This window comes from Colobus angolensis, unplaced genomic scaffold (genome assembly GCF_000951035.1).
Source record: "Colobus angolensis palliatus isolate OR3802 unplaced genomic scaffold, Cang.pa_1.0 Scaffold32, whole genome shotgun sequence".
NCBI classification, from domain to species: domain Eukaryota; kingdom Metazoa; phylum Chordata; class Mammalia; order Primates; family Cercopithecidae; genus Colobus; species Colobus angolensis.
In genome coordinates, this window is record NW_012116488.1 from 5,199,093 (window position 1) to 5,212,229 (window position 13,137).

At 56.2% G+C, this 13,137-nt stretch overlaps 1 protein-coding gene across 1 annotated transcript in view; it reads right to left on the bottom strand.

Moving 5' to 3' along the window:
- The window catches only part of DLK1 (delta-like 1 homolog (Drosophila)), a 20,899-nt gene extending 8,371 nt beyond the window's left edge, over positions 1-12,528 (bottom strand). The window contains exons 1-2 of the mRNA XM_011951582.1: positions 12,286-12,528; positions 10,232-10,343 (exon numbers count right to left, since the gene is read on the bottom strand). Coding sequence (XP_011806972.1) covers positions 10,232-10,343; positions 12,286-12,528 — 355 coding nt within the window. The remainder of the gene's footprint in view (positions 1-10,231; positions 10,344-12,285) is intronic.
- Positions 12,529-13,137: the final 609 nt, after the last annotated feature.

Consider the following 13,137-nt stretch of genomic DNA (forward strand, 5'->3'; position numbering starts at 1 on the left):
CCGGCCAGTCCCGGTGACCCCCGCCCCTCGCAGGGCCGCCCCCCACCACTGCAGCGTCCCGGAAGCCCGCTCGCGCACACGGGTGCACTCTTGGCTAGACGGGCACAGGTACCCCGCGAGCGTTTGGCACACGTTCCCCCCCACAGGACAGCATGCGGTCGCGCACACACAGGCCTGCCTAGGACAAGTCGCAGGAATCGAACCTGGGCCGCAGACCTCCCCGGAGAGCACAAGTCCGCACGCAGGAACACCGAAACACTTATTGCTGACGTCCCGGGCACACGTACAATGGTTAGATACCCAGGAAAACACAAAGGCGCACTATGAAGACGTGAACTAAGCACATAATCACACACGCACACAGAAAAACACCCAGAAAAAGCCCGACACCCCCAGTACCCCTAGCCATGAAGACGCAGAAAAATACGGTTGCCCCTGTGGCAACCCACACCCCACAACGCAAACGCACACGGCAACCCAAACACACTGTAGGCCAGACAGCGTATAGACACAGTCCTGGGCGGCAGAGGGGCAAGCGGACCCTCGGTTACCCAACCATGGGCATCCTCTCCCATGTGCCAATCCCCTGCACACAGACGCGTAGGCAGAACCACCTGCACACCCAAACACACAAACACACTTGTAAACAGACGGACACTCGTGCCTGCATTCAGTCACACCCACCCCCGCACACACAGCATCTCAGTCAGGGCCTTAGCCGCGCTGAAACACAAATGCACCGACTCTTACGCACACATGTACACACAGCCACGCACCTGATACCCACAAGCACACATACCCAGCCGACTCGTGGTCACACACTGACAAAAATACATACGCAGTCCCCAACACACACACACACACACACACACACACACGATCGTGTCTGTCTTTGTCCACAGTGGCATGCGTGGGCAGCCTCACCGATGTGTTCTCACATACACACAATAGCACTCCAGGCACTCAGCACGTATGCCAGACCCACTGGGAGAACTTCTCTGAGGGGTCGCCAGCCGGAGAGGTGCAGGTAGAGGATGCCGATTGCCAGAGACCCTCTTCCTCTGCAGAGCTCCCAGGGAGAGGGGGTGCTCCTCAGGCACCCCTCCTCACCATTACCCCCAGCCTAGGCTTAGAGCCCTGGTGTAGAGGAAAGCTCTGCACCCCTCGACCCAGTCTGTATGGGGGAGGCTCAGAAAGACAGGGAGGGAGAGGGGTAGGAAGGGATTAAAGACGTTTAACCTCCTGGGGAAAGGGTCCCAGGCATCCTGATCTTTGGGTGGGTGGTTTACAATACTTAATTTGCATAATTAATTAATACATATCCTAGAGGCAGGGAGTGGGTACCCACCCAGCTCCCGGCCTCCATTTCCTCGCAGTGCTGCAGTGGGGTGTGATCTTGCCACTTTGAACCTGGAGGCTGGATGTTTTGGCCTCCTGGCCCTCTAGTCCAGCCCTGGCAGGTCTGAGAACACGTTTCCCATCCTAGCCATAGATGTGGGAAGGCAGGCCCATGGGCGTCCCCAGGCCTACCAGCCCTAAGTCAATTGCTCCAGTAAGGCACTCGGGATGGGCACAGGGATGGACAGAGACCAGAGCTACTCTGGGCTGGCTCCAAGGAGGCTGGAGGGAAATTCCCAGACCCTGGTGAAAGGTGTCCCTTCCCTGATGTTATCTGCAGAACGCCCAGATGGGTAGGGGCTGCTGGGAATGGCTTTGGGGACAGTCTGGAGGGAGCAGCTGGGGTGCCCACTGTGTGCCTGCCACATGCCCTTGCATTCCTGTGACGCTACTGTCTTCCGTGGACTCTTTCCTCAAGTCAAGAAACCAACTCCAGTGACGGAAGGTCCTTTGCCCAAGGCCCTTGGCCTAGAATGAGAGTGGCTGACAGACCCAACCCTGGAAGTGCCAATGTCCACTGCATGGTGATTGCCAAGGTCTTCCTGACCAGGGTTCCTCTCTTCCCTCCCTCCAAGGCCCCTGACTTCAGCCTCCGAAATCATCCCAACAGCAGGCAGACCTGGAAGAGCTGAGTTTTCTGCCAGAAGCCAAGGAGGGGTGGAGGATCTCAGGGCTGGGTAACCCCGGGGCGAGGGCCTCCCAGGCTCCTGCCGAAGTCCCGCAGAGAGGAGAATCTCTGGACTGCATGGAGCACTTAGGGGGCCCCAGTGGACTTCAAGTTTCCCCACCCTCAAGCACACCTAGACTCCTCCCTTCCCCAACCAGGTTCTTCCCCGGACCCACCGCCGCTCCACCGCACCCCTCCCCAGTTTAGGAAAGGGAGGGAGGCCAGAGGAGGGTATTCTCACCCAAGGGAGTCTGTCCAAATGTCACAGGCTTATGCTGAAAGGGCACTGCCTTGGCTTGGGGGGCACCTGCTGTCTAATCCTATCTCCATTTCATGCCCACCAAGGGTCCTGGGCCCTGGGCCAGTCACTTCCCTCTGGGAGCCCTGTTTCTTAGCCCATAAACAGAGATGTCCCACCTGTCTCTGAAGGGAACTCGGGTTTTTGTAAGCAGAAAAGCACTGTGCTGACAGGGCCTGGTCACAACCCCTTCCAGCCATTCCTCCAACAGCTGCAGCCCAGAGCCTTTGCCCCAGCCAGCTAGAGGATCTCCAAGCGGGCGACCAGGCTCCACTGGCCCCGGGCCCTCTTCAAGAGCCCCCTGCAGGGACACTTCAGAGACGGGAGGGGACTTTCCTGTCTCACGAGACCTACAAGCCAAGAAGCTTTCTGTTGCCTTGCTCTGATCTCAATAAAGCGTTTGCAAATTCAGGAGGCTGGAGCTTTCTTTTCAGGAAGCAGACACTGAGAAAGGGTAGCTTAGGAGCGGTGGGGAGGGGAGGTTGGTGACTGTCACAGACTTTAAGTCTGCACAGAAGGCGCGAAAATGCCAATGTAGTCCCTTGGGGAGAAGCAGTACAGTCTGCTGTTTGCAAGCAGACCGTGGGGGCTGCGGAGCGGCGGGCTGGAGGAGCTGGACGCCCCCTCCTCTATCTGCGCATCCCTCCCCTCCTCCCGCTTCCTCTTCTCTCAAGAGCCATGCTCCGTGTACAGGCCCCCGAGATTACAAAGATGAGGCCAGTGGCCCACGGGTCCTCACAGAATGGTGTGGCAGGCGATCTACACAGGTTGCAGGGACTGAACCTGCCAACTCTGGGGCCACATTGAGATTCGTGAGCTGGACTCCCTCCCTGTAGCCAAGCCTAAGGCTTTGCCTGTGGCCCCACGCCCCACAGGCAAGAGCGGAAAGCGAGGGGAACCTGTCCAGAAGCAGTCTTGCTGGGCTTCCCTGGGGCAGCAGGGGAGCTGGTGATGAGTGAAAGTTTTCCAAGGGAAGGAAAGAAGTGCTGTCTCCAGCCTTTTTCCTCCCCACTCCTCTGCTCTCCCCTCCTCTGCTCTCTCCTCCTGTCTGCTCCCCCTCCTCCTTTTCTAAACACTAACTCCTCCTCCAGCCAGCCCCAGACCACTTCGTCCCTGATTAAAGGCAGAAACACTGATCAGGGCAGCTCAGCTGGGTGGAGCTAGAGGGGCCTCTGAGACTCACTAGCCCTGGGCACCAGCAGGGGTGGGAGAGAGAGAGCAGGAGTGGCCGGTGAGGGGCCTTCACCCCACCTTCACGTTCTGCTCTGCATACCACCCACACAGCCTTGCAGGGTTCTCCATGCCTTGAGGCTTTGCTTCTGCCTAGACTAGGTTTTTTTTTTTTGGGGGGCGGTCTGAGCCCCCACTGATCCAGTCCTAGTCGGCATCCTACAGACAAGAGATGCCTTTGTCCCCTATCCCCACACCCAACTTTCTCCAGCCTCCCTCCAGGAGAGGAGGAGGGTGGGCTCCTCCAGATCTGCCTGCTCCTCCTCCCCAAGGGACTGACCAAGGGGAGGACCAGTGCCCAGAGACTCGGGTGGCCTCGTTACAGTCCTAGAACCGGAGCATCCAGGAGACAGCTGGGCAGGAATCTCCCCCACCAAGAAGCCGCTGTCCTTGGGTTGAGGGCTTATAGGCAAGCAAGTCTTGCCCTTTCTGCATCTCCCTTACTTCTACCTTGGATTTAGACTCTCTCTAATTTAACCCTGTCTCATCAGAGCCTCCTCACGGCCTGGGCTAGGTGGGGACTGCAAGGCCCATTTCAGAGATGAGCACACTGAGGCTGGGGGAGCCCGAGAGAGGTGCATGGCTAACAAGTAGCAGAGCTGGGATTTGAACCCGGGTCTACTCAGAATCCCAGTGCAAGGCTGTCTGCCCAGCCCAGCAGAGTGGTCAGAGTGCATGGAGCCTGCAGGAGAATGGGCTCCCCTAGGAGCCTGCCCTCCCCTCTTTGGGTGGAAGGGGGCAGCTTCACAACCCAGGAGGCCGCGAGAGTTTCATGCGAGCACCGAAGAGACACACAGCTGCCGCCTTTCAGAGCATTTTTCCAAACCTAAAGTCCATCTTTGGAGACAAATTCTCTTTTCTTCTGCTGAGGAGAGGAGACCTGGGGGCAGAGGGTGGAGGGAAATGAAAGACGTACCCTGGTGCATTTTCCAGAGCATGAAGGTTTGGTTTCAAGTTCAATCAGAGAGAAGGTCTTCAGTGTGAAGTGGCATCGTGCTCAGCCGAGCTGGGAGCGCAGCTGCAGAGGGGCACATGCTGAGCCTGGCCTTGTGCTCAGGGCCTGAAGAGGCGTATGACAGTTCCAGGCCCACTCCAGGGTTCTCCAGGGCCACAGGGGGCTGTGAGTGGGGGCGCAGAGCCAGCCCGTATCCCTGAGTCCCCGAAACAGTCCTGTGTATGACTCCCCCAGGCCCCACAGCAAGCTTCCGGGAAGGAAAAATACCAGAGAGCTGGGGTGCAGAGGGGACTCATTGGTTTGGGTCTATATTTAGAGTTGGCTTCTGTGGGGTCTCACCTCTCCCCCAGACAGAACCAATTTATTGTCATTGCTGATAGGATTTAAAAACAGACTTCTCATTTCCTCCCTTGCCATTGGAATCGACAGGGATGTAAGTCCACAGTGTAACTGTCCGCATCATCAATCACATGATCCTCTTAAAGAGCACCACTGAGTCATGCTGTGCGTGGGGGGCTCCCAGGGGCTTGGAGGGGTTAGTAACAACTCCCCACCCCACACCCAGAGCTTATAGGCAGACTCATTCCCACCCAGGAGGGAGGAAATCGGGGGCTGGAGGAAAAAGGAGCCTTTTCATCACTCAGCTTGTCCACGCAGGCTTTGGCCAAAAATGCAGGAATTCTTCATTCATCAAAAATTCCCAGAAGTTAATTTTCCATAAAACAGAGGTTCACCTCTTTAAATGTAGCCTTTTATCTGCCCAGTATTGACTGAGCTCCTACTGGGTGCCGAGGCTCGGCAGGGTCCCTGGAAGAGGGGTGCAATGACGGATTTGAAGGTGGTTGCTTATCTCAGAGAGTTCAAGTGCAGATTCAGTGCTTAGACACCCTCTGAGATGCAGGGTCGTGGATGCTGGGACTGGCCACACAAAGGAAGGGCGAGCATGCATCGCTCAGAGGGTTAGTCCTCCTCTGCGTGTGCAGAGAACGCAGAAGTTCTCTGGAGGGGTGTGGGGAGGCCATTCCAGGCAGAGAGAGCTGTACAGGCACAGATGTGTGAATGAGACATGAGTGTGTGTATGCACGCACATGAGATGTTCCGTTAGTGAGGGCAAAGTTAGCATGGTGAAGAATGAGGCAGAATGTTGCAAAACTTTCAACATTTTGGACATAAATCTCTTAACTATTCTGGAATATTCTGCAGCCTCCTTTGCCCTGGCAAACAGTCCATGGAACAAGAGGCCCTCTTTTCTCATACCAGAGTTGACCCTTGAACATGTCATGCCCAGACTTGATGCTATGTCTTGGGAATCAGGCTGGGCCACCCAACCCCTCCTGTCCAGTGGGGCACCAGCCCCCACCACCCACCTCTCCAGTAGGGTCCAGCTCGTGGAGACCTTCAGAGACACAGGCAACAGGTCCTGTGATGACGTATAAACAGGACACTTCCTTTAGCCACAGAAGAAATCCTCTTCTCAAGCCCAGATGCCCTGGGGGGAGCCCTCATCCCGGCCCCTGCTTAGGAGTTTGTGGGGTGACTGTGGCAGAATCATAACCTCACCGTGCCGTGCCTGTAAACGCGAGGATGAAAGCGAGGATGAGTGGTGCGGCACGGCCCGCCACACCTGTTGACAGGCAGCTCTGTCAAGTTTAGGGATGTGAAAACACAGCGCTCTCGAGGAATTTAAGATGTTCCTGTTCTATGTTTATTCTCTTATTTGTAAGGAAGCATTAGCGTTTTCATTCGATTATATTTTTTAAAAAAGTTTTTGGTGTCCTACCTACTATGTCCAAGGCATTAGGGATTTCTTGAGAAGGAAGACATTGCCTGGTCCCCAAGGAGGGGACAGGCACAGGTGGGAGGTGAGAGGGACAGAGGTTTGTTCCTATCTCACCTCATCCTCCAAGGCCTTTCCCCCAATCCCATGCCTGTCAAGTCCCTTGGCTCCCGCCCACTCACCCACCCACCGAGGGTCTTGGCCCTCCCAGCCACCCTGGGCATCATCTCAGCCCTGAACACATCTTCCTGCCTGGTGTTAATGGATTTCGCACGTGTGTCTGACCCTAGCAAGGCCAGACGCTTCTTGCTCAGCCAGGCACCCCGCAGCCAGAGGCCTGCGGCGCTGCCCTCGAGGTGTTTATGGATTAAGTGAATTAATGAATAAATGAATGAGGCACAAAGTGTTCTCTGAAGGTTACCATGGGCCCCTCAGAAAGATCCTGTGTCCTAGCAACTGTCCACGGCCTGGTGGCCCTCCCCTACCACCCGTCCTCTTGCCACCTCTGATCTCTGGGTTCCAGGGGTTTACTGCCCCCTTGGACTTGCAAACAGGAGAGCCCTCAGGGTTGCAGCGATGCCTCCACCTAGTTCTTTCCCCACCAGGGCCCTCAGTTCCTTCACTAGGAATGTGGGGAGCAGCTGCGTCGAGATCATCTCCAGCACCCCCTACTACCACCTGCCCCTGCCCACCACCACTGAGCACCTGGTTCCTCTGAGACGCTCTTCATGAGCCTGTTCCTATGGCAACACTGCACCTCCAGAGGCCCAACCTGACTGTCTGCAGCCAAGATCCAGCTAGGGACGGAGGGCAGGGGATGCCCAGTGTGAGTGGAACCCCATTCCCCTCACCCCCTCGCCCCCTCACCCCACCCGGGGTTGCTTAGTACCCAAATTCAAGTTTGCTCTGTTTGTAATGAGCCTTAGTTTGATCCCTGCCCAGGTCTGTGTGTTTCTCCTCCCACTCTAGCAGTGGGGACTCTCCTCTCAGCCAGAGAGAGTTGGATGCTGGAGCACAGAGAGGCTGAGCAAGTCTCCATGGGTCACAGAGCAAGGAATTGGCAGAGCAAGACTAGAATGTTGGGGAGTGGTGCCCAGGCAGGAGGATTATAAAAGTTGACCATAAAATGTTCTTTGAGGAACCTTCAGGTTCCTTTGTTTAAATGGGTCTCTCCAAGGTCTGGCCAAAAAGCCCACAGACTGAAAACAGAAGAAACTGCATCGCAAGAATAGAGTTCAAGTTGGAGCCCAGGGGGTGCTGCCACTTCACTGCTTCAGAGAATTTGGGAAAACAGCAGGACTGTCTCCTAGGCTGGTCACATCCTCTCCCCACCTTCACTTTCTCCTTCCTTCTTCTCCCTGCACTAGACGCTGGTCTGCCCATCTGCCTGCAGATGTGCTCACTAAGGTCCAGCTCTCTCTACCTTCATCACTTTAGAGCTGGGGCCGGGGTTAGAGCGCCATGGCCTCCCAGGTATCCCCTCTGGAGGTCTCTCTGAAACCATCATCTCCCATTTGCCCCCCTCAAACCTCCTCCAGGGCCTCCACCACCCTGCAGTCAGCCCAGCGAGTGAGGGCTTAGACTCCTGGCTCCTGTAGCTTTGCCCTCTCTCTGTGCAAACAGGCCCCAAGCGCCAGGGACTGTTGCTCCCCAGTCGCTCTCCAGTCCATCTCCATAACCCCATTCTCTTCGCCACCACCCTGGTCCAAGCCTGTCTCCCTAATGGCTGTATCAACCCTGGGTCTGCCTGTCTCCCCCATCCTCTCAGCTACAGGCCAGGGGTCAGAGGGAGGTTTTCTAGATGCATGGCTATCCAGAGCAAACTGCTCTTTCCTTCGCAGAAGGAAAAGAGAGAGGAAGGGGGCAGGAAAGAAGGAAGGGAGGGGAGGGGAGAGGAAGGAAGAGCAGGGAAAGGTGCCCTTCTCAAACTCATTTCAGCTCTCCCTGGGCTCCAGGCTCAGAATTAGGTGCACAGTAGGTTCTCATTAAGTATTTGTGGGATTGAATTGCACCATCGTATCAAGGAATCGATAAGGAAGCATTTGGCCGGGATAGCGACGTGGAGATTGGAAATGGTCTCCTACAGCCTGGGGAGATGCTCTTCCTTGCAAAGATTTGCCCTCAGCCTTTAGACCCTGCTCCTTTTCAGTGGCTTTTTCCTGCCTCTCTCGGATCAGCCAATTATTTCTGATTGTGTTTTACCCAATTCTTCACTCTCTCCATGAGCGCTGGGCAATAGCCTTAGCTGTCTGTGGCCAGCAACAAGGTCCCAATTGATCCACACATGCCACGGTGGGAACCCTGCAAGCACATCCTCACCGTGGTTTCTTGTGGGGGAGGGTCCTGCTCACTAGAAAAGTATTTTCAGTATATTCAGTATTTTTTCTGTGCAAGGCAGGGTAGCAGGAGAGGGAGGTAGGGTGGGTGAAGGGAGGCAGTAGGTGGGTGGCAGCTGGGCTTGGGGAAATGGTTCAAACTCTCTGCTTATTTCCCTGTGGGATGACCACCTGACCTGGAGGAGCTATGCAGGGGAGATGAGAGCCCGGGCGGGACACTCCTGCCCAGTCCTGGTTGCTTCATATGTGTTTGGGATCTGTTCCTGATCCTGACGAGGGTGCTAGTAACACTGGCAGGATGGGGAAGGGCTGGGAGACCTGCAGAGGGGTGCTCAGGCCAGCTGCTGTCTGGGTCCAGGGCTGGTAGCTGCAGCCCGTTAAGCTGGCCCCGAGGCCTTGCCACTGCCTTGGGCAGGAATGGTTTCCACAGGTCGTCATGGACCACTCGTGGGGATCTGTACCCAGCCTCTTCTCTCCCACCTTGAGGGCTTGAGTTAACAAGGAGACCAGGAACGGTGAGGCCTGTGTGACTCAGACAGGGTCCCAGCAGGAAACAGATGGTGCACACAAGATGGTTAATTTGAAGAACGTTGAATAAAGGGCCTATTTACAGAGATGTGGGCAGGGTGTAAGGAAGCCGGAGGGGTAACAGCAGGCCCCGTTACCCGGTAGGCCTGCAGCTCGAGAGAAGAGTGCAATCACCTGAACCAGAAACCGCAAGAGTCAGGTGGAAAGGGTGGATGAGTGTGGCCTTTGGTTGGGGAGCCTCCAGTCTCTGTGCAGGGAACCTGACCTTGCTCTCCTCCCTCCCTTGATCTGTTGGGGCTCCTGTAGCCCCACCTGGCTGGAGCCAGCTGATACAGACCATCTAGGCAGGCCACCCCATGCACAGACCAGGTGGAAGACAGAGGGTTGTTCTGCAAGAGACCCAAGGAAAAGTATGTGAGCAACCCAGAGCTTCGCCGAACCCAATGGTCTCCTTCTCAGTAGGGGAAACTGAAGCTAGAGAAGCCTCTCCATGGCAGAGCTGGGATTTGAGCCCAGGCCTTCTGGCTGGAGCCCAGGCCTCAGGCTCCTGACCCTCACTGCTCTCGGGTATATGTCAGTTTGAAGCAGTGCTGGGCCGTGGAAGAGGTTCCAGCTTCCCCCGGGAACTGGTTGGCTTAGTGACATTCACACTGGGTGGGCAGCCAGAGTTAGCTGTGCTGATGAACTGCTCAGCCAGGAGGTTGCCAGTCTGGGGTGGGTGTTCCTTTCTCCTCGAGAGCCTCTCTCAGGCAGGCCTGCCAGGACCCAGGGCTGCTGAGTGCCAGGTGTGGCCACAGCCACATGGCCTCCTGTGATGAGAGGAACCTTACTGGACCATGAAGGTGGGGAGCACCCCAGCCACTAGACAGCAGAGATCCACACTCAGTGGGGGTGACATCTGCAAGAGCTAAAAGTGGGCAGAAGAGCCACTACAGGCCCCGTGTCAGGATTTGGGTAAAGTCCTGGGTAATTTTGGGCAAAGCTTTTCCCATCTCTGGGCCTCAGTTTCCCCACTTGATCTTCCTTGACTCTGACTTCTTACCTGTGCCCAACACCTGGCTGCTGGGACGGGGCAGAGACATAGCCTTGTTGCTGTAATAGCCTTGGTGGGTGGGGTATCCCTGGACCAGGTGGGAGAAGGACTGGGGGACAGTCTGCAGTCAGAGGACATTTAGGGTGAGACCATGATGGTGGTGATGGAAGGGTGACCAGGAAGACGGTGAGTCAAGAGACTGAGGTGGGAATGAAACCCTGCAATGCAACAGCAATGGGACTGGGAAAGAAGAATGCACAAAGCAAACAGAAGAAGAATGCACAACGGAGACAGAAGCAGCTGCCCAGAGACAGGTGGGTGCAGAGGTTGGGGGATCTCCTCTTGGTCAACTGCCCCATTGTCCTCTCTTGGTCTTGCATTTCCAGCCCCTGTCACTGCACTGGCTCCTTCCTTGATGCCCATAAACACTCTGAAAACCCTTGTCTTTACAGAAACAGAGAGGAATTCCAGACTCCAAGAAAGAAAGAGTGAGGGAGTGGCCATGGGTCCAAAATGCCCACAGGGAAATCAGTTATGATAAAGATTGAGATTAGTCACCGGGGCCTTAGGGGGATGCCTCTAGGGCAAGTGGGAGGAGGAGTCACAGGCAGAGTGACAGGCCAGGGAGTGAGCAGGGGGTCTGGGTTGGAGGCAACAAGGAGAGGGGGCGTTCGCTAGCAAAGGGCTTCAGGATGCAAAAGTGAGAGAGAGGGTGTGTGTGTGTATGATTGTGTGTATATGGGTGAGTGTGTGTGTATATGAGTACATGAGGGAGTGTGTATGTGTGTGAGTGTGTGTACGTGTGTCTTCATTTAAATATAGGAGAGACTCTAGGGTGTTTACAGCCTGAGAGGCTGCAGATGCTGAGCGAGGGTATAATTGATTAATTGAATGAGGAGAACACAGTCTCCATCCTCTGTGGTTCCTGGTCTGCTAGGGAGACGAGGATTTGAACCGACACCTCCACTAATCTGTATGCATAAAATTGAGTTAGCTGCGCCCATGTGGATGAGGTGGCCCGCAGCCGTCTGGGGCGCAGCAGATGCTCTGTGACTCTGCTTCCCCTTCCTGCACGTCAGCAAAGAGAAAGGCTCTGAGCAGCCCAGGCTGTAGGCAGCTTGACGACGCCACTGTCCTCACGGGAGGAGCACAAGCCTTAATTGTGCCTTTAAACTTTCAAAGTGATTTCACATTGATTTTATTTATTCCTCAGAACCCCAAATTCATCAGGCTCTGCCCTTAGTGGCCAGGCAGACACTCTGCACTGTGCGGGGTGGAAGGAAGGCTCCGAAGGCCCCACCTTATGTCGGGTTCCCCTCTGTGCCCCAGCCGTGCAGTAAGGGTCCAGGGAGTGTTTGTTGAGTCAGTATATGATGGATGGGTGGACGTGGTGCTATAGGAAAGCTGTCTCTCTCATTGTTGTACGTATGGGTAAACTGAGGCCCAGCAAAGGACTCTTACCCAGAGCTGTGCATGGCAGCTGATCTTCGGAAGCCCTAATGCTTGTCGCGGTTCAGTTTTTGCCACTGTTCAAACATAGAGGGCCCCCACAAGAGTCAGAGCAGCCCTCTCCTGGCTCCTTCTGAGAAAGGCAGTGGGGGCTGGCGGCTGTGAGCTCTGTGGCCCACCCTCCCTATGGACCTGTTGCCTCTAGAGTCCTCTTGGAGATCCAGGCAGAGCAAGTCTGCAGGGCTCATTTCCAGGCAGGGTACCGAAGGCTTCTCCCACAGGGCTCCCTGACTCCACCACCCTCCTCATGCCCGTAGCATGAAGGATGGCACCTCCCTGCCTCCAAGGCCTAGGCGATCTTTCTGTGACTCACCTGAAATGCCATCTTCCCAGTTCACCAATGGCGAGCCCACCCCATGCTGAGTGCCACCTCTTCCTGGAGGTCTTCCCTGAACACCCCTGCCAGGCAGAGCTGTCCACCACGATCCTTGCTGCTGTCAGGCCCCAAGGGTTTCTGAGGCTGGTGGCTGGGTGATTGGGTGTGGCTAACCACACACACTTCCCAGGCACTGGAAGCTCCTGGAGGGGTGGAGTGGGGTGAGGAGGGGCCCCACCTCCACCTTGCTAGGCCTTTGCAGCACCCAGGGAGGTGAGACCTGGTCACACGCTGGTGCTCGGCACAGGCTGAGCAGTGCTGGCACAGCTGCAAGGGGCCGCCCTGTCTCCCTCCACGTGGCTGACGGGTTGTCTGCCAGCTGGGCCACCGACAGGACGTGGGCAGGGATTCCCTGGGGAGGAGCCACCGCGGCTTCCTCGTGGTTCAGGGCGCCTGTTTCAGCGGCTCCGACGGCCTGCATGTCCTTGTTGCCAGTATTTTTAACTTGGCCCAGCTTTTAATAAACCCTCCGTGTGTGGAGAGCAGTAAACAATGATTTGAGGACTTGACTAATTAAAACACCACTCTGAGTTTGCAGAGGAAAGCTGGCTGCATCCCGAGGGAGGGCCCTTCCCCCTGGGGCCACGAGCAGGCTCCACGCTGGAAGCCAAGGGCAGCAATGCATCCAGATCTGGAAACCAGGAAGTTCATGACCCAACATGGAGGGGCTGCAGCAGGGACCCCACATGCACCTCCCCGGAGCCTGGCCCCATCCCAGACCCTGCCACCTCCTCCAGGAAGTCCCCCTCACAGATGTGCAGCACTCTCCTCCTTGTGGTGCCTGGGACCAGGCCAGGGTCCATTCCTGCCCGCCCCCAGTGACAGCTGCTCAGCCTAGATCTCCACCTGTCCCTTGCTCGGTCCTCTCTCTACTGCTCTCACATGTCCGGCTTCACTTTCTCTCTCTCCTGCCCCTGTGCGGAGGGCACTGCAGCCATTCTTCCAGGGCCCTGGGAGGGGTCAGCAGGCTCTCCCTCTGCGTCTCCCGCCGTCTCCCCATCAGTCCTGTCTTGTCTCCATGATCGTGGCC